Source organism: Pyrus communis, chromosome 15 (genome assembly GCF_963583255.1).
Source record: "Pyrus communis chromosome 15, drPyrComm1.1, whole genome shotgun sequence".
Classification (NCBI taxonomy): domain Eukaryota; kingdom Viridiplantae; phylum Streptophyta; class Magnoliopsida; order Rosales; family Rosaceae; genus Pyrus; species Pyrus communis.
In genome coordinates this window covers 4,602,634-4,628,558 of record NC_084817.1, presented here as the reverse complement: position 1 = coordinate 4,628,558, position 25,925 = coordinate 4,602,634, and the positions used below count along the sequence as shown (strand labels likewise).

The window sequence follows — 25,925 nt, the reverse complement described above, 5'->3', positions numbered from 1 at the left end:
ACATAAAAAGAATAAGAGATAATTAACACTCTCTAATGCATGTTTAGTTGATCATTAATCACTTCTTGGATGTGTTAATCCTTCAAACTCCGGAAAATGGTAGAATCTAAGAGCACTGTATCTACCGTTTCTGTTGTATATATTGTCTCTTTCGTGACACTTACTTTCTTTGTAAGTTGTTAAAACCAAGTTACGTATCAAACAAAATATTATACTGTTCTTAGATGTTGACAACTTAATTAATTAACACATGCGCAAATAGTTGGTAGTAATTAAAACAAAAGTAGTGAAAAAAGTTGGCGAAAGTAAATTTCTTTTTGACTTCTTGCAAAGTATGCATCGTTCATGGATATATTGTTGGATTGGGAAATGCAGGTTATCAATTTAAATTATATTTTATAAATCATATAATGTGATTGTTGATGATTTAATTATTATTTAAATGTTACTTAACGTGTTTATTTTTTTATTAGTAACACATCACATGATTTACAATGTAATAAAAAATAAAAAAAAATTCTTCTATCTGGCATTACTCTTTTGAAATTGTAGTTCATAGTTTGGATAATCATGAATCTTCATCTGAAAAAGGAAACCAGATTATATTCCATATATATTCAGTCTCTTTGATTCTTCCTCCTTTTCTTTTGCAGTCAATCTTACAATTTCTTATATCTAGTGGATAGCAAAGATACTGTTTTGACGTCGGGCCAAAAAAATGGACACGTTTATGTCGACTTATCCAAAGTTACGACACTAAAGACTTACATTAATTTGAAATGATAATGCAAGTAGCTCAATTGATTAATAACATTTATTTTTGAATATGAGGTTCGAAGTTCATTACTTCCTCGCCTAATATCATTTGTATAACAAGAAAGAAAGAAAAAACAAAGCACTACTAATTTGTGCCATCTTAAGTGGCCACTCCATCTACCACCTGTCTACCACAAGAGATTGTACTATAGATAGGGTTATAAACAACTCGACCCAAATTTAATATCATTATACTGAAGTTTAGCTTGTTTAATTTTATTTCCGACCTTAAATTAAATTTGGCTTGCTTCTTACACGAAACGAGCTTGAGCGAATTTAAATAACTCAAGCTCGATACCAAGCTCAAATTGTTTTGAGCTTTTGAATATAGTAAGTTGGTGAGCTTTTGTGACAAAATTCGCAACCTAGTGACACATTTTAATAATATCATAGGTAACAAAGTTTCAAACATACTACTCTAAGGTAGTCATCTAAACGTCTTATCTTTTTTGTTGATTGCAACCTAGTGGGAGGTTAGATCATCACGTCTATGGTTTCTTTTGAAAAAAGAAAAAAAAATAACGGTGGACATAATATAAATATTCGTTTTGGAAAAAAGTACAAGTGAAACTTAGAAAGATAAAAAAGTAAATATAGTTTTTTCATTCCAACCATACTTTCTTGAATATAATATAATTTAGCCTCGGACAAAGAGAGGGACTCACACAGAGGGTTGGATTCCATTGTGATAGACTGCTGCATACACAGTACAGATGAAGCCCACAAAAGGCCAACCTTTTGGGCTTCATTTTTTATTGCATTTGGGCTTCAAACTAGAGAGCCCAAAATTGTATGGGCTTTTCAGCATGGATCGGTGGTTCGTCATCCAACCGTTGAAATCTGCACTGAAAAATTATCAATAAAGGGCATTTTCGTAAACCGAACGAAATTCAAATTAGAACTGTTCCAAAAGGAAGAGAGCATTTGCCGCCTGCGGAAGTTGAATTCCATCAGTCCCTCTCAGACTCTTCGAGAGAAACAAAATCGACGGCTTCAATGGAGAAGATCTGCGTCGCGGTTCGGGTGAGGCCTCCGGTAACTCACGATTCCTCCACCGGAGCCTTCTGGAAGGTCGACGACAACCGCATTTCGCTCCACAAGTCCCACGGCACGCCGATCTCCGGCATCTCCTACGCTTTCGGTAAGCGAGCACATGAGAGTTCGCGATTTGATTCTGATTTGTTTTGGTTTGGTTTCGGTGTGATTTGGTTGAAATAAATGTGGTTTTGTTGTTTGCAGATCATGTGTTCGATGAAGGTTGTACGAATTCTAGGGTTTACGAGCTTCTCACTAAGGACATTATTCACGCCGCAGTTGAAGGATTCAATGGTATGTGAAAAGATCGAGACTTTATTAGCTCCGTTTCGTTGGTGTTTTGCGTTTAATGATGTTTGTGTGGAATGTTTGCAGGAACTGCGTTTGCTTATGGGCAGACCAGCAGTGGGAAGACTTTCACCATGAATGGTTCCGAAACAGATCCGGGTATCATTCATCGCGCTGTTAGAGATGTCTTTGACAGAATCCAGTTGGTAATGAGCTATAGAGGTTCTCTTAATTTGAAATTTGATTTTTGCTAGATTAAATTTGATGCTTGCGGTATTGAATTTGATGCAACTTTATGTTTCCAGATGTCCCATCGGGAGTTTCTGATTCGAGTATCCTACATGGAATTGTACAATGAGGAAATTAACGACCTTTTTGCAGTAGAGAACCAGAAATTGCAGATCCATGAGAGTTTGGAGGTTGGCTACACCGACCCCTTTCACAAATTTAGTTAGCTTCTTTTAAGTGAACTGAATTCACTGATTTTTCGCATGCAGCGTGGCATATTTGTTGCTGGCCTCAGGGAGGAAATTGTCAGTAACGCTGAACAGGTGTTGAAGCTCATTGAATGCGGAGAAGGTTTGCACTTGGAAACCAAAACTTGAGTTTCTGGGTTTTTTGTTCCTCTATGCTTTTTTACTTGAATATTCGTTCTTACATGCACCTGCAAAAATGTTAATTACAGTTAATAGGCACTTTGGAGAAACGAATATGAATGCTCGGAGTAGTAGATCTCACACAATATTCAGAATGGTATGTCTATATTAATATATTATACTTTTCCATGTAGAGCCTCCAACTAAATTTTGGATTTACTACTAACTCCCAAGTAATGGTTTCTGTATCTCATGAGTTTAGGTAATTGAAAGCCATGCGAAGGACACTACTTGTTCAAGTACTGATGCTATTCGTGTCTCAGTCTTGGTTCGTATTCTTTCTGCCATTCTCTATCAAAGTTGATAAACAGTTCCAGATGATTTGTTCTCTTATGCTTTGCAGCATCTTAATTATTTATTTCTGACTCTGTGAGTGTTGTCGTTAAATTTTAAATGATGGGTGCAGAATTTGGTAGATTTAGCTGGTTCTGAACGGATTGCCAAAACTGGAGCTGGCGGAGTACGTTTGAAGGAGGGAAAGTACATAAACAAGAGCTTAATGATTCTTGGAAATGTAATTAACAAACTTAGTGATGGCGCAAAAAACAGGTATTTATTTTGCTCTTGGTAAATCATTTTTAGCTGAATGTGAGCTATTTTTGCTAATGATAACTTCTGTGCAGGGGTCACATTCCTTATCGCGATAGTAAGCTTACCCGTATACTTCAACCTGCCCTTGGAGGCAATGCAAAAACTTCAATTATTTGTACTATAGCACCAGAAGAGGTATCATATTAGTGTTCACCTGGTAATATAATTTAGTTTAGCAGCATAACTGAATGCTATATGTATTATAATCATAATATGTTATGGATGCATTTAGGTACACATTGAGGAAACAAAGGGGACCCTTCAATTTGCTAGCAGAGCTAAGCGCATCACTAATTGTGCTCAAGTTAATGAGGTATGTTTCTTCTTGGGTAGTATATTCCAGTGCTAATTAGTTCAAGATTTTAGCATCTCATACAGGAAATTTCTAAGCGCATCACTAATGATCAAATCTATTGCAGATTTTGACAGATGCAGCCTTACTGAAGCGACAAAAACAAGAGATAGAAGAGCTTCGTATGAAACTTCAGGTAGAACTATCTCTTTTATTTTACATGAAAAGTTAGACACAAGCTCACATAACTATCTTGTCTTGAAAAAAAATAAATTATCAGGGATCCCATGCTGGGGTGCTGGAGCAAGAAATACTGAAGTTGCGAAACGACATGCTTCAGGTATGGTATTTCCCCGCGAACTTTCCATATCTAGAGTTTCATCTGCATCACCCACCAACCATTACTTTTGCTTCTTTTACATTTAGTCAACTTAGGTGCTAACTTTCTATGATTCAGTATGAACTAGAACGCGAGAAGCTTGAAATGGAACTGGAAGAGCAGCGGAAATCACATAAACAACGCGAACAAAGCATCAGGGACCAACAGATGAAAACTGACAATCTCGGTAGCCTTTCTACTACTTCAGACTTTGAGAGAAGTTCTAGTCAGGTATACCTCTAATGCTTTGTTATATGTTGTGCAAATATGTGTTCTAACTTACATGTTTCATGTTGTTTTAGGGTCTTCGGGTAGTTCTGTTTGTTTGTAGTGCATGTGTGTGTGTGTGTGTGTAGGTGAGGTTCTCATATCCATAAATCTTTTTATAGGCACAAGATTCTGGGAGACAAAGCCTTAAGGAAGTTAGTAGTGACAGCAGTAGTAAATCTCAAGGAGATATCTTCAGTACCCCATCTAATTTCAAGGCAGCTCCCCATTCCTTCGTTGTCAAGCGATCAAATTATTCACAGTTGCCCAGCTTTAGCCCTCTTCCAGATGCTTTTAGCAACGTGGTTGATGAAGACACATGGTTTAAAATGAACAAAGGTTTCATAGCTGACCTTGATTCCCTTCAGATAACTCCTGCGAGAAAAGTTCAATCCTTTCCGCCAAGTGATGAAGCTCCCGTGAGTTTAATTTTACCTACTAGTCTTCACTTTCAATATCTTTCCATTTTAAAACTTTGAGAAGCTACCATTCTCATCCTATTTTCTCGTTTTGCATTTGCTTGTCGGACATAAGTTTTATTAGTTTTTTTTCACTTATCTCATCAATTTTTTCTAGGGCTCAAATGAGAACTACAAGCACGAGGTCCACAATTTGAAGAGACAGCTAGAACTTGCTGTTGAAGAGAGAGATGATCTCAAGGTTAGTATATGGCATATGGACTTGGATATTGTAGTCCAACTTCAGAGTTTAAAATGCACAAATTATACTTCTGCCTAGATTTATGGATTTCTGTTTTGATACTTATCTGTGTAGAGGAAACATGCCGAACAAGCTGTACTGAATGATCAATTAGTTCGGGAAATATCTGAACTCCAAAAAGAAGCACAACTAATTCGAGACATCCCTCAAAGGCTTTGTGAATGTGTGGCAACTTGCAAAGATATTTATGTGGATGTTTTATCAAAGACTCAGGTTATAGCTGTTTTCCATTTTGAGCTCCCAACTTTTGTTTGGTGTTACACAATTTAGTAACATTACAGTTATCTGGACAGAGCTTTATATCTGATGAAAAATCTTCTGCGGCAACATTGCTTTCGAGCATAAGTGAAATTGGCACAAGCCTCTTTACAACTCTCGAAGCCCAATTCTCAGCGGCATTTGATGAGGACCAAGGAGTGCTCTCTAGGAATAGTTCTCTAATTGAAGAACAGCGCAAAATTCTCTCCGAGAGGTTGAACAGCACAATCAAATTGTTCGTATCATCAGAACCATCAAGTCTTGAGAATGAGCAAGTGAGAAATTCACTATGCTGCAATGAATACAAGGTAGCTGCCTGGTCACAACTAAAAAGATATTTTCCATTAGTTATGATTCTATTCTCTGCCTTGCTGTTGAAGATTTCTTACATGTTTTTGAATCATGTTGATGCATAAAGTATTAGTTACAGGGGAGTTCTAAACAGTATTTTAGAATTTTGTGAATACTTGGGGTTTAAGCCAAGTAGTGACGAAGGGCGGGAAAATGGGTTAGGATACAAGAATAGGAACGATTGCTTCCAATTTAGGCAAGGAAACTCAAATTTTTATGATATTTTGGGAAACTATCTATGTACAGGAACGATTCAAGCGGCTATAATCACTTATTATGGTTCATATTTATATGTATATGTCTCCTTTTCAGAGTCTTTCTTGCGTTTTACTTTTATGTGCACTCTGACAATGTAAGTTTTAGCTGAACCCACAGAAATCATGAAAGAACCAACTTTAGTTGGGTTTGGGAGAAAAGAGAAATATACCTGGACATAACATTTTACGGATTTTAATCAAATATATAACTTTTTCACTAAAGGAGCTCTAAAAGGCAATCAAACACGTTTCGGTGTCCCCTTAGTCCTCATTTATTGTTTGTTTAGTGAAAAAATGTTGTGTGTTTCATAGAAGATTTGTAAAAAGTTCTGTCTGGGTATAGTTCCCAGGAAAAACTAGAGTGGCTTTGTTATAAGTTAAAGTTTTTGTGATAAAGGACCGTGCAAGGGGAGGAGAAACTGCCTGTTGGGAGGAAAAACTAAGCAATGAGCTCAGCACTATCAAGGGAAGATACCATGGCCTGGAGGAAGAGCTAGATTCAAATAACCAGCTTCTAGAGAAATCCAAGCAAAGATATGATGCCTTGGAAGCTGAGTTTCGGCTTTTGAAAGAAGAAAGAGATTCCTTGCACAAAAAGGTATCTGAATCATCTCAAACACTTGCTCTGGTTACTGACCAAAAGGAAAATGTTGTGAAGGATCTGAATCACGAGTTACTGAGAAAGAAAGACCTTGAAGAAAAAATCGAACAGTTCCGTGTCGCTTTTGGTTGCCGGAAGACATCGCTCATGTCTTTCCACAGCGAGTTTAAGTCTAAGATTGAGAGTTTGAGAGCCCAAAATCCAGTTTCAGTACCCAAATCTGTTGGATGCTGAAGATTATCAAGTGGCCTTATTTAGTAATATTTATGTAAGCTGTAACGTTTGTTTCCTTTCTATTCAGAACGACTCTTTTAACTCTTGTGATTTGGTATCAATGTGGATTTTTAGAATGACCCTTTTAATTCTTACAATTATGTATTAGGTATTGAACTCGTCATTCATGTTCGTCAAACATGAGACTTCTCATTACTAGTACAGAGAAACACCACTAAACTATAGTGTTGCTACATCTACAAAGATCGTTAGCTTGGATTTGCAACTTGAATCGTAGACCACTTACCCACAATCTAAGAAAGAAAGAAAGAAAAAAATCATCTTCCTACCCTTTCTTTCATACTTGAAGAGCGAAACAAAATGTCATGGAGTTTCTACAATGGAATTGTAGTTCAGTTGGTTAAAAATATTTACTTTGTATTCAAAGTCCCAAATTTAAATTCATCTCCCTCAATATTGGTCATATAAAATAGAAAAATGGCATTTTAGCAAGAATGGTTCATGAGATTGGATAACTCTTGTTTGGTCTCTGAGATATAAAATTGATGGAACTGGTCCCTGAGTTTGTTTACCGTCAATCATTTTGGTCATTTCGTGAAAAATCTCCATTAAATAGGGCTAAAATGACAAAAATACTCTCAATTTAATCTTCAATGGGCCAAAATATCTGACAACAAAAACATATTTTTGTAATTTTATCCTTATTTAACGGAGAATTTTTAGTGGAATGACAAACGATTGATGGTGGACAAACTCAGTGACCAGTTCTATCAATTTTAAACATCAAAAGACCAAACAAAAAAGTTAAGTCAATCTCAGAGACCATTTTATTTAAAAATCCATAAAAAAAAAGGAAGTTTTAACGAAAAGTCTACGGTACTATTCATTTTAACGAAAAATCACATTTTAACACTAAAAAGTCAATTATGGTACTATTCATTTTACCCTTTATTTTGTCCCTATCGTTAAAACTTAAAGTTTTCAAGTAATTTTCATTAATTTTTTTAAAAAATTTTGTGGGGTTGCTTGAGTTTCATCTTATAGTCCCCCATCTTCCCATTACATTACACCACGCTGGTAGTGCCATAGTGGGCTACAAGTAAAGGCACACCTCACATGTTAGGGATTATTCAAAAGGTCTTTAGCCCCAAAAAGTACAAGTAATTAATACTTAATTAGGGTTGGAGATAAGATTGTGATGGAAATTGAGGCCCATAAACCATCCCATCATGAAAAGTCCCACCACAAGAACAACAAAAGGTGATAATTCTCTATATTTTTTTGGAAGAAAATCTATCACAACATTTAATATTTGAGGAAGTGCGAGCTTCTTTTAGGTGCAACAAACTCCATGATTTTACCTTAAATCACGGAATGGGGCACTAATCAAATGATGGTACCTTAAATCTAATGATTGTCGAGAATTAATCAAATGCGGCATTCTCTTGTATTATGTGTAATTTGAGAACATATCTTCTATCTACACAGCACATCATGAGTTTGATCTCCGAAATTCAAAAAGTTAAACTGTTTTAGCGAAGTCGCCAACTGATTCTTATTTTAAAAAAAGAAAATATGAAAATTTGAATTCAATTGTTGAGTTTAATATATAGGTTTGTTGATTTTGAACCTTATATAATACGACTCTCATATCTATGAAACTTACACGATCACACCATTAACTAAGCAATGTTATAAGAATCAAACCAAAAAACCTGATTCCTATATATAGCGGATCTCACAAAATTCGTTGTTGAAGGCCTAGATATAATGTGTGCTGTCAATACGTGGAAGGCCTAGTTGTAATGTGTGTTGTCAATACAAAAATAAAATTAATTACGTGTAGCCGAAACAAAATTACATCATATCATGTTGTATCGAATATATTTTTCTTTTTAGAAGGAGAGAGGATGGGAGAGCGTTACATTTGGTTAAATGAGATGGAGTTTTGGCCAACCATCCTAAATTATTAAATGAGTGATGTATGAAACACTTAAATTACACATTACTGGTAATACTTTTCTTTGCTAATCCCCAAAATTTCCAAATCGATGATACCTCAAATTTTTTTTCATTACATCATTTTTGTAATACTATATATTTTTCAGAAGCTACTTTTCCTCGTGATCTCCAAAGATTTCCACGCTGATGATGTCATTTGCATGATCTGTCAAGAAACTGTTTTTTTTTTTTTTTAATTTTTAATTTTTATAATGTTAGGAAGATAAAATTTATAAACTAAATTATGTGTCACTAATAAGAGAAATTTTTTATTGTGATAGAAACATGGATAGTACACCACGTGTTTTTATATAAGTGGTGGGAAATTTTATTTTTTAAGTTATTAACTTTTCAACACACATACCTCACCATTTGTATAGTAATACGTGATGTATCGCCTCGTGTGCCAGTCACACTGAAAAATCCCTCCATTGATAGAAATGAGCATGTTTATCAACGCTTAAATAATAAACCAACTATAAACTTTCATGTCTTTTAATTTTCAAAAATTTTTTTACAAATTTAATCTCTCAAATATTATATTTTTTTATCTTTCAGGATAAAATATAAACTAATCATAGAAAGATGGAGATTGGACATGTTAAAAAGACAAGGATTGAAAGTATAAGATGTCACACGATTAGATAAAGACATGGAAAAGAGGTTGGAATAAAAACTCATTCCACACGGGAGACATTTTTTAATTTCCATTAAAACTGATTGATTTCATCGATACTTTTAACATATTAGTTAAATATCAGCGAAACACTCTTATATTTTGTTTAAATCAGTGTTTGATATTTTCTAAATTTTCATTTTAAATTTCATCATTTTCATCTAAACAACCGATATCGATCAATATTTCCACTAACATCGATATTTTAAACACTTCACTTAACGCATACCTAAACTATGGTCTCACACACACACACAGAGACATGTCAAGACAATATTTGAAAGATGTCGAAAAGATGTCGACAATTACAATACATGACAAATACTCTTTTGTTGATTAGTGTGACATGTTGTATTATATTTTTATCTCAAGCACTAATTATATGTAACGTTATGACATGTACCGCTATCTCATGCAGAAAGAATTACATTCAAATTTTGGCTCTTGTTACATCAACGTTTAACTTCTTATGGCCACCAGTCACAACAACAATGGGACCATCCATTCTGGAGAAAACCATAGAAGATAGATACGAATACAACACAACATTGAAATTTATTATTTAGGAAAAAAATACGTGAGGGGACGAGATTATATACAGTTGCAAAAGCAAAATTGAAAGGGTTGGTCGAGATAAAAAAACAAAAAAAAAAAAAAAAAAAACGTTGGTTTATTTTATTGTTTTCGGAAATTGGTCAGAAATATTATTTTTTACATTTCAATCGTTGAAATGATCAATTTCTCATTATGTCGTCGATGTCTGATTTCTATGCCGTTTAGATTTGGTTCCAAGTAATTTAGTAATTGAAATTTTTGATTTTCTAATCATTTTAGTCAATTTTCCATTTCTTTAACGTAAAATGTTCTATTCTAAGCCGTTCTAATTTAACGAATAAGAAAAATTAAGGATTACGAATGCGAAATAGCAGACACACTGATCTAGGTTAAAAGAGCACGTAAGACCTAACGTGCAACAAGTCAATACTATAACTTATTGGTCATAACCTCAACCAGTCAATAGATATGGAAAGCGATCAGATCCCTTTCTCCTAATCCACTAAGTTCAGAGATCTAAACCGTTGAAATTTGATCAAACGGCTACAAATAGAGGCTCATTTTAAAAGTTATGATAACTTTAACCGTTGCATTAAATTTTAACGATCCGAATTCTCAGACTTGATGAATTAGAAGAAAGAGATCCGGAGATGATCTCCTTCTAAAAGATATAACCTAGAGATATTTGAGCTCTCTCTCTTTCTCTCTCTCACATATAATAAATACCAACTTTCCTTCCTCTGATCTGCTTCTGTCAGTCCCAAAAGCTGACAAATATGATTTGTCCGTCTAAATTAACTTCAATCCAGAACCTCACCACCCTGTCTCATTTGCTGACTTTTCCAGTTTGCACCCAAACTCTATCCCAACCCCTCCCCAACCTTAGAGTTTTCCAATGGCTTCCACCCCCAAGCCGGTAAAACTTGCAGAGCTCCTCCAAGAGCAGCAAGAGCCCTTTGTCCTAGAGGTTTACCTATTTGAAAGGAATTACCTGAGAAAAACCTCGAGTACAAATAGCAGTTCGAGGATTACAAGTAGAACTTCTAGCAAGAAACTCACCAGATCATCCAGTTGGGGTAATCTCAGCTGCCATAAAGTATTGAGATCTGTGTGTAACAAGCTTGGTTCAAGACATAGTGAGACAACAAGCACTAAGGGTTGTGAAAACCGAGAGGGGAAGCCCAATGGTGGCGCCGAGACGCGGAGAAGTAGCCGAGAGAGTGGGGGGACGGATACATTTTCATCTGCCAGCAGTAGGACACAGTATGATTCGTGCTCCGAGGGCGAAAAAGAATCAAAAGAAGAAGCTCCCGTTTCGTTGCGAAATAAGCATGATGCTTCCTCACTTGCTCCAGACGCTACTCAAATTTCGGAATCCTGTAATATGAAAGAGAGAAAGGTAGGAACACCACTTTCCATACAACCCCCTTCATGATACATTTTCGACAATATTGATAGTTTGGTAGCGGAAAAATTTCCGATCTCTGCAAAAATGTTCATTAGATTTGCTTGCTAACAAAGCCAACAGGATGTTACAGATAGAATGGCTCAACGGACAATCATCGAAGATTCACCGTAAGCAACAAAACCCCGTTTCGGTACCAGAAGATGAACCTCCCCATGCAAACGCAAGTTCACCTCTTTATAACAACAGTTAGTCCCTCTCTCTCAGTCCGCAGACACGAGTTAGGCCAGTTGGTCGAGACCATGCACTCAGCTCCTTCACCCATGTTCAAATTTTTATTTTCCTCACCGCTAATTAGAGTAGTTTAAAATATTGTCTTAATTACAAGATTTAAGTAATTTTATACTAGTGAATTTCTCTTCTGGCTAAACAGGGTATAAACTGCACACAATGTCTAGAGAGGAGACTTCATGTCCATCCACTTATAGCTTCAACAAGATTATAGAAGACCCAAATTTATCATCTTCTCTCTGGGAACTACTTTTCCACCCGCCATTAGAGAAGCCGAGAGCCTCTGGAATTTCGGAAAAGCTCGAGCCTGTCCGGTCTAGCATCAATCCATCCCCTCATTTTGCAAAATCGAAAAGGGTGTTGCAGCAGAAGAGGCAGCTCCTGTTCGATTGCGTGAGGGAGATGACGGAAAATCACGCAAAGAAATCGAAAGAGCAGCAGCAGCATAACCCCAACGGATTTCTTGGAGCCGAAGAGATTGGGCAGCTGATTTATGAGAAGTTGGGGAGTTGGGGAGGTAAACAGGCTGGGCACGAAGCCGACGTCAATGTTTTGTTGGAGTTGGACTTGTTGGGCTCCCGTGAAGAATGGGATGATAGTTACCAAGAGAAAAGGGAAATTGGGTCCGAAATTGGAGACGCCATTTTAGAAGAGATCATCAAAGGCATTGTCTCTGAAGAGTGAAAAATAATTGTATCTGATGCCAAAGTTACTTGAGAGCAACCTCATCTCATGGAGACTACCATACACTCCCGGTACGCCATCGTGACATCTTAGATCGGCCACATGACGATCCCTTATCGGTCCAGCATGCCATAGACATGTACCAAGAGTGTATGGAAGTCTTTATGAGGACTTTCGTGGCACAGCTGTGTCACTCGTGCTGATGATACAATGTCATGTGTACTTGTGCTAAATCTGTACATTTGAAGTATCTCCACATAACATTATAATACAAACACACTACGCTACTATGACATTCCCGTGCCTTGACAGTTCGTCTCCTACTATTTGATGGATCTTGCAGCCACTCATGTCTGTCCACATTATATTTGTTGTTTCCCAACACCAGTAATATTTCTGGTTACCACAACTCATATAGATTACTGCTTGGCTCCTTACAGTTAAGGGAGTCACTAGTTCAAACTCACATTTCACAAACTAACACACGTATATTGAAGTGACATAGAACAACAAAAATAACATTTTTGTGCGTGTCGAACTGTAATTTATCTTAATGAAGAAATGATTGTTATGCAACAAACCAACTATTTCTCATCTGGATTTATTGCTAAGCAACACTTAGAGCATCTCCAATGAGCTCTTAACTAGAATTTAGAGAGGATTTAAAAAAATCGACTCCAATCATGCTCACTATCCACCATCTGTGATAGAGAATCATCTTGGAGCTCCTAAATGTATCAAGGGAGAAATGAACTCCTACTGACTCTCCTTACATAATGCTAACTATTTCAATATTATTTAAATAAATAAATAAATAATTTCTCTTGATTATTTATTGACTGATAGTGTTATGGCTCTTTATATTAGAGAGTATGATGTCACTTAGTACTACGGCCTAATGGTATTCCTCTTTACTTGCAAGTGAAAGATCTCAAGTTCGATTATCGTCAAAGTAAATTTGAACCAAATTATTGCTAACATATTGTAAAGCTAAACCACCCCCACCCCCTTTCCTCTTTTGTAAATAATATCGTTTGTTCAAAAAAAATAAAAAAATTACACAAACGAGTTGATGTAGATATCCGAACCACCACCGGCATATAACATTAAACCCCAGAATTATTCTGCCGAGTCTCTCTTCTCTTTGCATTTAATGTGAAAACTCAACATCGTTTCGAAGGCTGCCATACGCATCTATCACACGGTCCCAATAAGATTGATGCATATGATTCAGCTATCTTGCAATCGACAACACACGAAATTTACTAAACACGAGAAAACTGAGAATTATGGTAGGATCTACTGCAAAAGAAACTAATCAATCGGTGGTCGAAGAGGTTTATGTTAATCTTACCAGATCTGATAAATTTTACCACTCGCCCTCCAGCCACCGCTGAACAATACACAGCATTCAATTAAAATTAATTGTGATGAATGTCAGCTATCAGATTTCCGTCGTGTATAACCATGAGAAATGCTAAAAGAACAATAATCTTGGTTATGTTCGGTATGTTTAGACCCTGATAGGCCACAAAACTCACACCTCTATGAAGATAGATCGGCAGGGCTTACTTAATTTCCCCATCTTCACCAAGCTCCCCATCTTCAAGGTCGACATGTTCACCACTTCGACGATGCTCTCTCTTATGCCTTCTATGACGACTTTCACTGTCAGATTCAGGTGTATGCTACCATACAACAGGAAAATAATCATACATTTTCCATTCATGAATAGCTTAAAAGTTATTGACCAAATATATTACGAGATAAGTTCACTTACTTTCCTTGATCTTTTGCGGTCGCTACTATGTCTCTGTTTCTTAGACTCCTCTTTCTCCTCCTTATCGGAACCTACATCATCAATGGAACTTTGATGCCGCTTCCGGTGCTTTCTGTCTTTGTCTTTCTCCCTCTTCTTATCTTCTTTATGCCCATGACTATCAGTTATGTCTACATTTTCACTATCTGTTTCATCCTTCTTAGATCGGTCCTTTCCCTTTTCTTTTTCACGTTCTCTTTCCTTCTCCTTTCTCTCTTTATCCTTCCGCTTCTCTTTCTCTTCTCTTTCTTTCTCTTTTTTGGCCTGCAATGTATCAGAATCAGTACAAAAATTCCCAACTCAAGATATCAGTTGATAACAATGCATTACATGCCACTCCTATAAAAAATTAAAGCGAAAATATTTACATAGGATCAAACTTTGAGATACTGTCTTTTATAAAGGTAACATATGCACTGCGTTAAAGTAAATTATTTTTCAGCATAAGCTCTACGCATATTACCATTGCAAGAATTGACGAGCCAAATGATATTAACAGCTTATAGATGACAATAAGATCCATACCTTTTCCTCCTCACGCTTTCGTTCCTTCTCTTTAGCCCTCTCCTGTAAGCTTGTAATATATTCCTCAAAAACTTCCCTACCATCACCAATTGATCTGAAAATAAAAGAAATAATTTTCACTCCGAAAACTAAAAAGTTCGAACAAAAAAAGGCATGTTAAATGTTTTTTTTACAGTAAAAGATCAATAGAAAAACCTGTATTCTTGGGTTTCTTCAAAAAGGTGTTTGCTATCTTCCCAATTAGAAGCAGCAGTTATTTCCTACAAAGAACATGACAAAGAAGGTCAATACAATCTCTAGCATCACACTTGCTTCATACTCTTCCACAAAAGTCCACAGTACCTTGATTGTGTGCAATAGGTTATTGAAGTCATCAACATGTCGTTGACGCTTCTTTGCCTCTTTCTCCTCCTTCTCCTTGGCTCTCTCTAATAATTCCTCATACACAAGCTTCCAAAGGAGTCAAAGTATTAGCAGACTTTCAAATACACAACACAGGTAAATACTAACAGTCACATCAATTGTTGATTTAGAAACCAGAACAAAGTTGATCCTTGCATCAGTGTGCATACGTGAATTGAGTGTTACAGATGAAGGTGTACCATGTAATCCAAATCAAATGAAGATAGTGGTTAAAGTTTAATTATTTACTGGCTGTCATTTTCAAACCCTTCAGCTTTAATAAGTAAAGAAGCACATAGAAAAAAAATGATATTCTTTTTTATCTTGACCATGTACACTGAACCATTTAAGGTTTCTTGCTACAAATGATACATCAGGATATAAGATGCTCGGGTCAAAATGACAAAGTTTCAAACCAAGAAGTTATGACTGTTTTATTCTCTCCTCTGATGAATATGAATGTATTTCACTAAAAGAAGATACAAGAAACACTGATACTGCTACATCCAAGTAAACTGTATGATTCTCAGTGAACTTGAATACAATATAAAGAGCCACTTAAAAATATTTTGAATACACACACAAACTAATTTTATTTGCTTAATGGGGGGTAGGAATATGCCAGCAACGAGTAAAAAAACACCATCAACTCCTATTATACAGACCTTTATATTTCAAGCATACAAATGAAAGGAAAAAAAAAATATGAGTATTAGGCTAGCAATGGACTGAAAATACGCGGGGGTTTACCTTGAAGTTAATGTCTGATATTGGTGGGGAACCAATATCTTCCAGAATAGGAACCTTAAACTCTTCAAATGCCAATGTGGAAGTCATGGTAACCTGGGTAAAGAAATTAATGATATTTGAAATGTTTCCCAAAATGCCACAAGTTTATAAAATTATACAGTTAAAAACAGCATACCTTCCCTGACTTCATTGCATCCTTTATCCGAGCTTTATCATCATGATACTGTCCACAAGAAAAAACAATGTCAGGCATATAGAGTCAGCTGCATTCCAGGTTCAAAGTTGTGTAATGCAATCAAACTCTAAAACTAATATTGTATTTTATCTGTAGAAGTTAGAGCTTTAAACCCACAATCATTTAGCACTGGGGGGAGAGCACCATGATATTATATATTGCTATGCAAGGCTATTAATTTCCGATTTGGCATTTTATTGTCAACACACACCTCATACGTGACATGATGAGCAGTGACAGAGCCAAAATACATGGAGCTTTAGTATTTTGGGTGGTGAGGAGCACGTGAGATCGTTAACCTACGTATATGTCAGAGCATCTCATCCAAACTGTTGAGAGTGAATCCCCGCATCATGGAATTACAGGGACCTTGCATGCTAATAAAAGTTGAGACTCCTCATATAGTCAATTGGTTTTATAGTGAAACCTCAACTTCCTTTATGGTATCAGAGCATGTTAACCCATGTGCTCTCACATCACCCAATATGTTGTCCACATGTTAGGCTTCCATGACCCCCACGTGTGAGGCTGTCTTGAGAGTGTGAATCACACATCAGAGAATTAAGGGACCTAGCATATGTTTACAAGAAGTTGGGCTACTCCTCATATTGCCAATTGGTTTTATGAAGGAACCTTAACTTCCTTCAATTACATCTCGATGTATTATTAACATTAACCATACAAAATCATTAATGGACTGAGGCATGAGATGTTAGGCATCACCTGTTTCTCTAATTCTTCAAAAACGTCATCAAACAATTCTTTTGGTGTTGAACCAGAGGCGTTCAATGCAACAGCTTCATATGGAGGCAAGTCCTTAACCTACTATCCAAAGACAGTACATATCAAACGAATTTCTGATGCAGAAGAAAATAATCAATTATCTTTTAATTTACTATGCAACTGTTCTAGACATTATCTCTGCGACGATTTTAGGGTTGAGCACCTTCGTACAGTAATCGCGCCAGAGAGTTTTAGCTGTAAGAGTGCCATCAGCAACATGTTCTTCCAATAGCTTGCGGAACTCATCGCGGTTTTTCCTCTCTTCCCGCCTCAATTGTTCCTTGAATTCAGAGACAAATATAAGAACATGAACTTGAAAAGGAAAATATCATTTATATGGGATTATACCTTCTGTAACTTTTTTTGCTCCTCTTCCACCTTCTCAAGGTCACGAATATAGTCCTGCACCAAAAATACCGTCTTGTAATTCTACTAAATTAACATGATCAATCATTTCACACACACAACATGCCTGATTGACTTACCTGGAAAATGAGCAACCTAACAAGCTTTTCAAGGCGCAGGCATCTCTCGTCATCCTCCAAGCGATCTTGAACTTTCCGCCACTGGCTGTTCACCTGCAAATGAACGATAACCATGCAAAAGGTTTATAGATACAAGGAATCACAAAAATAAAAACAAAAAACAAAAAAATAATACTAGTTATGTGCACGCTCATTTTACAAGACTTACCTTGATAAAGTCACAAGATTCCAGAAATTTCCTGTACTCTACAATATTCTGCTTATGCTCTTCAGCTGCCTTTTGTTTTTCCTGCACATTGAACATTGCAACCTATGCAGTAAGCCAGGCATCCTTTGTGACATACGAGTACCTATTTTTATCCGCACTCTTCAAAAGAGAATGGCAATGAAATAGCAACACATATGGCAAGTAAATGTATCTCAGATTTTTTTGATGCTTCTGCTTGAGACTTAAATAACTCAAAATTGTGCACTTGGCTGTCTGGTGATACTCCCTACCATCTATGAACTGTCAATATCTACTTACGTGGCACATTTAGCGACATGAGGACTCTGGAGTTTAGTACACCAAAAGGACAATGAAAATGAGGAAACCATTTAAGGCAACCTTTACCAGTGAGAATTGCCTTAATTCTGAAAAAGGGCCACAAATTGAAGGGATATGGAATGTGTGGGACTGGACTAAGGATCATGGTAAATCAGGCAGCCGGTCTATAACCCGATGCCCAGTTCCTAATTTCTGGTTCTTCAACATAATTCATACATAAAGCAAGTGGTTCCAAATTTTCAATTCTCCATTCTCTTTATTGGTTACAAAAAAAATCTTTTGTTACGAATAAAAAATCTGGAGTCAAATATGAAGCCCTAATGTACAACATGACATCTCCATTTGGTGGATTGCATAAGTCAGAAAATGTGAAATAAAAATGCAAATTGTTACCTTCCTTTCGAGTTCTACAATGTAGCTCTCATAAAGATCTTCCCGGTCTCTAGCTCGTTCTACAGCTTTGAATCGTTCATCATTTTCAAATATACTCACAGCTTTGCTGATCAGGCAAATGCATCAGTTAGAACATCTAAAACATTTTTTGTCGTAAAAAAAAATATATAAAAAGGCTAAAACAATATCAAACTCGGCATGATGCAGGGAGAGACTAAACCTCCATCTGGTTGCTGATGTAAGTTCCCTGGACTCCTTTAGAAAAGAACAAACCACAAAGTCTTTTGTTAAGATCAAGATAAGAGGTATTTCAAAGTCGTTAAAGAAAAATGCAAAACCAACTATGACTTGTAAACAACATACTTCCAACATTTTTGTGAATTCTTCCCGAGCTTTTTTCTGCCTCATGCGCCTCTCTTCATTCTCCAGTTTTTTCCTTTGACCCAAGTACTACAATTCAAAACATATAATTAGTTTTAGGTTAAAACAAGAGTCGAAATATTCTTGATGAACATCTTGAATACTAAGCAGAAGGAAAGTCATTTGAGCATCACAGCATTCCAATGAGATTAAACTAGTCTTCCATGTAACATAAGAACGCGCTGACTCTAAAGCAGTTAAGACATTAACCAAAAGTTTACCTCATTAAATGCTTGCTTCCTCTCACCTAGAGTTTTTAAACCGCCGTATCTTTTGTCATTAATGATCTCCCTCATTGTCTGATATAACATTTCATAAATTGTAAGAAGACTCCTCAATGATATAAGACAGTGATAAAAAGAAGGGAAAAGATGCTACCTGCTCCCAAGTCCAATCAGATTGGACATTTGCAGATTCCAGAAGTGATTTGAAAGCAGTTTTTGCCTCCTAAAAGGAGAAAAATTATCAAATTAATTTAGAAAAAAAAAAAGCACAACAATGAAACAAAATTGGACAAAGAAATAAAACCTAGAGTTTTTACCTGCTTATTGGCATACACCAGTGGTTCGTCATCAAATGTTTTCTCCTCTGAAGGAGTCACATTGACTTTTCCAGCAACTGCCATACCTCTTTTGGCTTCCTGCCATAGAGAACTCTCAGAAAAGAATAAGCATTTGGTCTCGTTAATTGCTTTAAACCACAATTTGAAACAGGCAAAAGAAATGCTATGAAAATCAGTCTCACTACAGCAGAGTCTAGAAAAGGTGTAATTAATGTGCATGTTTCCATTAAGGAAAAAACCTTACCTCGATATCTTGAGTCAAAGTTCCATCAGCTGAACTTGCAATATCTTGAGATGCTACAGTTTCATAAGTACTCCTGTAATATTTCGAGACACATAAGACCAATTTGAACTGGAAGATTATACAAATCACAGAAGAATCAACAGATCGTAGGAAATAAAGCACCCTAAAAAGTCCATACACTGAGTTTGTAGTGGTGTTGACCGAAGTAGGAGGAACTCCGGTACTCCCTGAAACAGAAGCAGGCAGTGGAGTCACAGTTACTGCAGGAGGTTGAACGCCAACGGCACCTGTTATGGAAGACTGTGCACCAGAAGCAACTGATGATCCAGTAGGTGCGGTAGGAGAAGGATTGGAAAAAGAAGACACAGGTGTAACTGCAACAGGGCTCGGGACCATCCCAGGTAGGGCTGAAGAAGTACTGGGGCCAACTGAACTAGTTCCCAAAGGTGTTTCAGCTGAAGCAACAGCAGGAGGGGTATGAGAAGTCAAATTCATTTCTGAATGTGTTCCTTGGATTAGTTCTCTTTGAGCCTGTTCGCGAGCCAACTGGAAGCACGTACTTCATAGTGTAAGGAAATTACAAATAAAAGGGAGAAAAAGAATAAACAGGCAATGATATGAAACCTTTAACTCCTCTGGAATTGTCCACTTAGACTCCCTTGTAACCTTGTTGTAATAATACCTGCATCAGTCATTGAAAAATTAATAGTGAACAACAGGGCCCAACAAAAATTCATAGACATGCATATTTAGAAAACAAAAGCAGGAATTGGGGAATTAAACAGAATGATCAGAATAAACGCACTTTTTCCCATCTGCAGACGTATACTCCTTCCAAACAGTTGATGCATCGGCCCTCTATTACAGTCACAAAAAGTATTTAGTGAAAGATTGCAGCCATTTGTGAAAGAATACTAAAAGTTGAGCATAATCAGTCAAAAAGAATAGGTTCACTAGAAAATGAAATAACAGTACAAAAGTTTGTACAAAAGCCTGCCCACCCCCAAAAAATCAACCTGAAATCGATACATGAGTGTAAATGAAGATGCCTGACCTCCTGTAGCGAATTACACACCCAACAGGTGTAGAAAGCAAATAAATGAAGATTGAACCAAATGCATATAACAGGTGAAAAATGAAAAGAAAAGGTACTACAACAAAGCAGCAGGGGATAGACTATTATATACTCTGGTTTCTTAACTTCTATGAAAAAGCAGCAGGAGAGAACTCCTAGTAGTTTATTAACAGCAAATTACAAGTTACAGTACCCGCTAGAAGTTCTACATATCCTTGAAATCCTTCAATTTTACGCTAGTAAAACTAGGAAACACTGTTGGGCCTTTCTTTGCATACAAATAATGATACTACAGTACACATACAAATATAATGCACATACATAATAATTGTTAAAGTAAAAAACCCAATCCCAGTGACATAACATTTAATACCTCTGACAGTAGCACAAGAATTCATGTTGAAAAAGTCTTTATAATCCATAGACAACAAAAATGTCATATACAACTAAGAAGTGCATGCAGGGACACCTTATTGAGAATAAGATTAAAAATATTGTCCACTATATGATGACTCTCGTACTAACAAAAAAATTAAGTTAAAAAAAATATCAGAAAAGAAATACCACAGCCACAAGAAAACCTGTGACAAGCAGCATCAATGTGGGAGTGTGGGTGAGCATTTCTGTGTGACTCTCTGAGTGGGCGTGCACATGAGATACATGCACATGTTAATCTACTAATGCTACTGCTTATACAAGGGAGACGGAGAGAAAATTCGGCTGTCTGCCTGTGTATTTTATACTTTATTTTATAAAAACCATAACAACTATAACAACTAACAAGAATAACGGACATAGACTTAGAGGGAAAGACAATAAGAAACAAATAGAAATATGAAACACTCTGCTAAGAAGATACTTAAACAAAATCAACCCCACAGAGGATAGACAAAAATAAATAGACCAAAGTACACCCGTCTCCACAAAGGATAATGGATGATATGGGTAAAGGCAACAATTACTGCTTGGCATTCATTAACCACATCCAGCTACAAGATAAATAAGATGTAAATAGCAATTATTGCCTGACTTGTGAAATGAAACCCCGTCTTCAAAGTGAGCTTATAGAGCAGTTGTAAAATTTCTCCAGACTTGCCATGACATCTACAAACCAGTTAAAGCATATGCAAATAAAAGGATAATTCGCATAAAACAATTTCAATCAATTTAAGCATAGTTAAAACCAAAAAATTTAAAACATCCATAAACAGCAATAAATTTTATGGGCGAAATTGCAAATACAAAAACATTTCAAAGGCATGTTCAACAGGTAATTGGAGATTATATATAAAAGTTCAAGCTACTGGTAACCAATCAACAATATGACTCACCTCCATCGGTGTCATCAACTCTAAAGGCTTCTCCCAATTAGATTCTCTTGTTCTTCTGTTGAAATAATATCTGGAAAAGAAAAATGAATCCATAAAAAAATAGAAATAACACAAGTAAGAAAGCATAAGGTCAAGAAGAACTTCAAAATAACTAATACAAAATCAGAGTAACTCTCAAAAATAACGAACCACACTGTTTCTCATTGAAAAAAATAATAAATAAACACTGTAACAATGCATCATATTTCATCAACTGCAAGAAGAAAAGGCAGACAATATTATAATTTTACCTTCTTCCATCAGCCGCCATATGCTCTTGCCAATCCGAAGAAGACTGCTGTACTTGGCTAGGAACACTTACAGCCTGAAATTTAGGAAAGTAAAAATTACAACACAAATAAGAAAAGTCATTCATTTGTCATTGACACTAAAGATAATGGGTTTGCATGATTCCCAAATCGGGATTCATACAAAATTATCAGTGTCGTATCAGCATCTAAGTGCGCCTTATTGTTTCATGGGGCTGTGTAGCATCACAAAACATGACAAACATAATTTAAAAATGAGAATTTAGATGATGAAATAATCAGAAATTCACTCCGATGACACATCTTTTGGGTTCTGGATTAGTACCAGAAGGAGATATTGAAACATGTTTCCTGAACAAAAGCGATGACCTTAACCTAATGTTTAATGGCGTTAAAGGTAACTGAATTGAATTTTACATATAGCACTTACAGAATCTGTGGAAGGAGTGCTTGAAGATTGTTGGCCAGGCTGCTGTACTGGTGAAGGAACTGCTGCACCCTGATTACCAGAGGACACCCAAGGCTGTACTGTGGCAGATACAATGTGTGCTTGCACTTGAGACATCGGCTGAAATTGTGAACTGACATTATTTTGTTGCTGGACATACGTAGGCGGAGCAAACTGAAACAGTTCAGATGCATGTAAACATTTGAAAAATATGCTCCATCAAATCAAAGAAAACACATATATGCAGATAACATTGTGAGAACATACCATGTATGAGGAAGAATAAGGCATTCCAGGCATCTGATTATTAAAAGGTGGGACAGGTTGCTGAGACTGAGATGGGACAGTAGGCCTTGTCTGCATGTATTGCATAGGCAACGCCTGTGATGAATGAGCATGACCAGGTTGACTTGGCCTGAGAGGATACGGTTGCATTGGTTGAGAATATTGTAATTGCTGACTTTGACTACCAGGCATCCCAACATTTGGAGAAGGAATACCTTGTCCCACAGGCTGAAATTGTTGGGAAGCTGGTGGAATAAATTGCTGTCCTTGCTGTGTTGGAACCACTGGTCGGTACTGCATTGTTAGGATTTGTACATACACCTCATATTAATAGTCCGCCGGGAAGTAGAGAATACAAAAAGTCACAGAAGATGAACATGAAAGGGATTTACTTGAAGAGGGGATGAACCAAAACTTTGAGGACCCATGGAAGCAACTGGGGGAGGACGAAATGGCTAATCCAGATAGACAGGAGAGACCCAAAAAAAAGAAAAAAAAACAGATTAAAAATAGGTGAAAACTATATAAACAAGATTACTAAAACACATTTGTTTATGCACTTGAAATGATTAAGGTATTCCGGCCCTTAACAACAATGATGACAGAATACGAAGTTATTTGTCCCCTAACAAGCCAACATGAACATTCAACATCCTTAAAATACTTTCACTGTCTAAACAACTACTACAATCGAAAGTGAATTGCAAAACAGGACAAAAAATAAATTCATGTGATTGACTGCTTAAGCCATGACAAGGTTCAAAGTTCGGTACCTGCCCAGCTGAGGACTGAGGGTTATTCGCCATTGCTGCGCATACACAACCGGATCCAACTGCAAAAATCAAAACAGAATCATATCTTGCCAATTATGTCAACAAGCCGGGGCTAGTACATGCCCAAAAAACAGTAAAATGTGAATGCAAATGCATCAGAGCAGGTAAAGCATGCTGAATTAATCATGAATTCGGAACATTTTCAAGAATTTACGAATTGATTCCGAATCAACGAGGAGTTGAAATTAACCACTCAAATGCAACCTAAACACATCTATTCACTGTTCTATTTAGAGTTCTAATATCTAAGTCCGCATGTGCTAATACGAATTCGACCATAACCGCATACCGAAATTCAATTGGCCTCTGCAATTGGAACCTAGGGCAAAATGTAGAGGAAAGAACGAAGAAGAAAGGGATGACCAATCGTTTCGAATTTTGGGAGGGAGGAGAGGAAGAAATACTTACAGGGGGAGGCAATCGGCGGTGCGAGAACCTTTTGCCGTCGACGAGCGGAGGAGCGAGAGGACCTCTGCGACTGTGTGTTCACCACTACACTCAGGTGCTAGGGTTTAAGAAATCGGAGGATTTTTGTTAGCAAAGTAAGAGCTGAATAAGTCGGAGAGAGTTGTAATTTTGGGTATCGACGTTTGCCGACTACCGAAAATAACCCTGTCTTTCGCCGAATTTACATGCATGTCACGGTTTAAGAACTGGAGAAAATATTTTTGAGTTCTAAAAACACTTTCAAGTGTTTCCTGCAAAAACCACTTATCTGCTTTTAAAATGACTAAAATTGATTTTAGAAAAAATATTTTTGGGTTCTAAAAGTATTTGAAGTGCTTCTCTTACAAATAACACAAGTTTGGTTCTTCTTACAAAAAACAATTGACGTGCTTTTTAAAAATTCACTTGTATTTTTATTAAAAATTGATTCAAAAATATTTTCATCAAAATGTTTTCAGCTATTTTAAAAGAACTTTTGATGCATTGTGGTTCGTGTCATTTCAGGCCGGATGTTGACCCGGCCGCATTTCTTTATCTAAATATTTTTCCCTTTAAATGGAGCTGCAATACGGGGATTGTAAGGCTATCTCTAATCGAAGGCTGGCCAAAATGCTCGTTTTAGCCCTCTAGCCCTCCAAGAAATTAATATTTTAATGAACAGTACAAGGCCATATTTTTTATCAGCTCCAACTGAGGGGCCAAGGGACCATAGGCCAAACATAGCCCTGTAAAAAAAATCATCTCCAACCGAGGGCCAAAAGGCCACAAGGTCAAACATAATTATTATTTAAATTTAAAAACTACAACAACTTAAACAAACTATAAAAAAACTACAACAAATTTGTATAAAAACAAAAAAAAAAAAACTGTAAAAAAAAAAAATCAAAAAGTGCCATGCCCCGGGCCACCCAGTGGGGCCCACGAGCCCTTTGGTCTGGCCTTCGGTTCGAGACTGTTTTCGGACTATTTTCGACCTTTTAACCCTCTACACCCTTCGATTGGAGATGGCCTAATAAGTGGCCGATTCGGACTTAAATGAATTTGTCGTTATCGGCTGCCCATATCTCGCACGGTCTTAAATCTAAGTCACCCTAATTTGTATGAATATTTTTGTGGATGCATTTTTTCCTTCTATTGGATTGAAAATTCCAGTAAAATTTACTGAAACCCCACTTAAAAATATTATATCTTTTTTCTACGTATTCTCTCATATCATCAATGAATATCGGACTTTCATAAATACAAAATTATTAACGCTTTGGCCAAATAGCAAAGAAAAATATAAGGTCATCATCATTTCAAAACAAGCTATATATGATGAGACAATTCAAATTACATATACCAAAGCTGAAAAACCAGTCAAAGCGATCCGTCTTTATGATATGGAACCCGAGAAACCCTAACCAAACTATCATCCCTCACACTACTCGAACGCTTACACGAGAAGCCAAAACCAAACCACCTCCCAAATCCAGATCGAACACCATACTTACGTGACAAGAATGACGTCTTGCCCTTGTCCTTGGGTCCGGGCTTGGTGCACTCTTGGAAGGCCACCAGAAAAGGGTCATCCTGGAGAGCCTTCGAGGAGGAGCTTCGCGAAAGCGGCTGCTGAAACGTGCAGGGAGGAAGAGGGAGCTGAAAGTCATGGAAAGAAAGCTTGGAAGAAGGCTCAT

At 36.7% G+C, this 25,925-nt stretch overlaps 3 protein-coding genes across 9 annotated transcripts; 2 read left to right on the top strand and 1 right to left on the bottom strand.

Moving 5' to 3' along the window:
• Nucleotides 1-1,781: 1,781 nt before the first annotated feature.
• LOC137718503 (kinesin-like protein KIN-7N) lies at nucleotides 1,782-6,859 on the top strand. The gene is made up of 18 exons (XM_068458064.1): nucleotides 1,782-1,957; nucleotides 2,056-2,145; nucleotides 2,227-2,345; nucleotides 2,445-2,558; nucleotides 2,637-2,718; nucleotides 2,825-2,892; nucleotides 2,998-3,063; nucleotides 3,202-3,344; nucleotides 3,419-3,521; nucleotides 3,619-3,699; nucleotides 3,806-3,874; nucleotides 3,959-4,018; nucleotides 4,136-4,288; nucleotides 4,447-4,743; nucleotides 4,901-4,984; nucleotides 5,099-5,257; nucleotides 5,338-5,610; nucleotides 6,308-6,859. The coding sequence occupies exons 1-18, from the start codon at nucleotides 1,813-1,815 to the stop codon at nucleotides 6,743-6,745; spliced, it is 2,544 nt and encodes an 847-aa protein (XP_068314165.1). The 5' UTR covers nucleotides 1,782-1,812; the 3' UTR covers nucleotides 6,746-6,859.
• A 3,891-nt stretch (nucleotides 6,860-10,750) lies between these two features.
• LOC137718383 (suppressor protein SRP40-like) lies at nucleotides 10,751-12,650 on the top strand. Its single transcript, XM_068457922.1, has 3 exons — nucleotides 10,751-11,376; nucleotides 11,516-11,630; nucleotides 11,816-12,650. Exons 1-3 carry the CDS (start codon nucleotides 10,873-10,875, stop codon nucleotides 12,355-12,357), a joined length of 1,161 nt encoding a protein of 386 aa, XP_068314023.1. The 5' UTR covers nucleotides 10,751-10,872; the 3' UTR covers nucleotides 12,358-12,650.
• Nucleotides 12,651-13,424: 774 nt separating this feature from the next.
• Nucleotides 13,425-24,343, bottom strand: LOC137717365 (pre-mRNA-processing protein 40A-like). 7 transcript variants are annotated; one of them, XR_011065770.1, is made up of 31 exons: nucleotides 24,211-24,343; nucleotides 23,743-23,801; nucleotides 23,362-23,424; nucleotides 22,952-23,263; nucleotides 22,667-22,858; nucleotides 22,219-22,292; nucleotides 21,929-21,998; nucleotides 20,328-20,380; nucleotides 20,147-20,204; nucleotides 19,701-20,068; nucleotides 19,523-19,595; nucleotides 19,258-19,356; nucleotides 19,095-19,163; nucleotides 18,938-19,015; nucleotides 18,660-18,746; nucleotides 18,517-18,551; nucleotides 18,297-18,402; nucleotides 17,565-17,645; nucleotides 17,357-17,449; nucleotides 17,220-17,273; nucleotides 17,035-17,151; nucleotides 16,812-16,910; nucleotides 16,029-16,076; nucleotides 15,854-15,946; nucleotides 15,044-15,151; nucleotides 14,897-14,961; nucleotides 14,702-14,795; nucleotides 14,138-14,440; nucleotides 13,901-14,045; nucleotides 13,712-13,750; nucleotides 13,425-13,595 (listed from the first exon to the last, which is right to left on the bottom strand). XR_011065770.1 is itself a non-coding variant. In XM_068456716.1 (31 exons), coding segments are annotated over exons 2-31 (3,081 nt in total). In that variant the 5' UTR covers nucleotides 23,776-23,801; nucleotides 24,211-24,343; the 3' UTR covers nucleotides 13,425-13,594. The 7 variants fall into 7 exon arrangements, 6 of the variants coding, with proteins under 6 accessions (XP_068312817.1, XP_068312816.1, XP_068312818.1 ...); XM_068456716.1 differs by having other exon boundaries at nucleotides 13,930-14,045; XM_068456715.1 differs by having other exon boundaries at nucleotides 13,425-13,591; nucleotides 13,930-14,045.
• Nucleotides 24,344-25,925: the final 1,582 nt, after the last annotated feature.

Excerpts from the sequence above, each read along its gene's own strand:
- LOC137718503 (XM_068458064.1), top strand. The coding sequence starts at position 1,813 with ATGGAGAAGATCTGCGTCGCGGTTCGGGTGAGGCCTCCGGTAACTCAC. Across the intron at positions 1,958-2,055 it reads CGGCATCTCCTACGCTTTCG|ATCATGTGTTCGATGAAGGT; the intron begins GTAAGCGAGCAC and ends TGTTGTTTGCAG. Across the intron at positions 4,985-5,098 it reads AAGAGAGAGATGATCTCAAG|AGGAAACATGCCGAACAAGC; the intron begins GTTAGTATATGG and ends TTATCTGTGTAG.
- LOC137718383 (XM_068457922.1), top strand. The coding sequence starts at position 10,873 with ATGGCTTCCACCCCCAAGCCGGTAAAACTTGCAGAGCTCCTCCAAGAG. Across the intron at positions 11,377-11,515 it reads GTAATATGAAAGAGAGAAAG|ATAGAATGGCTCAACGGACA; the intron begins GTAGGAACACCA and ends AGGATGTTACAG. Across the intron at positions 11,631-11,815 it reads TTCACCTCTTTATAACAACA|GGTATAAACTGCACACAATG; the intron begins GTTAGTCCCTCT and ends CTGGCTAAACAG.
- LOC137717365 (XM_068456715.1), bottom strand. The coding sequence starts at position 23,775 with ATGGCGAATAACCCTCAGTCCTCAGCTGGGCAG. Across the intron at positions 19,357-19,522 it reads CTTTGACTCAAGATATCGAG|GAAGCCAAAAGAGGTATGGC; the intron begins GTAAGGTTTTTT and ends TCTCTATGGCAG. Across the intron at positions 14,046-14,137 it reads ACCGCAAAAGATCAAGGAAA|CATACACCTGAATCTGACAG; the intron begins GTAAGTGAACTT and ends GTTGTATGGTAG.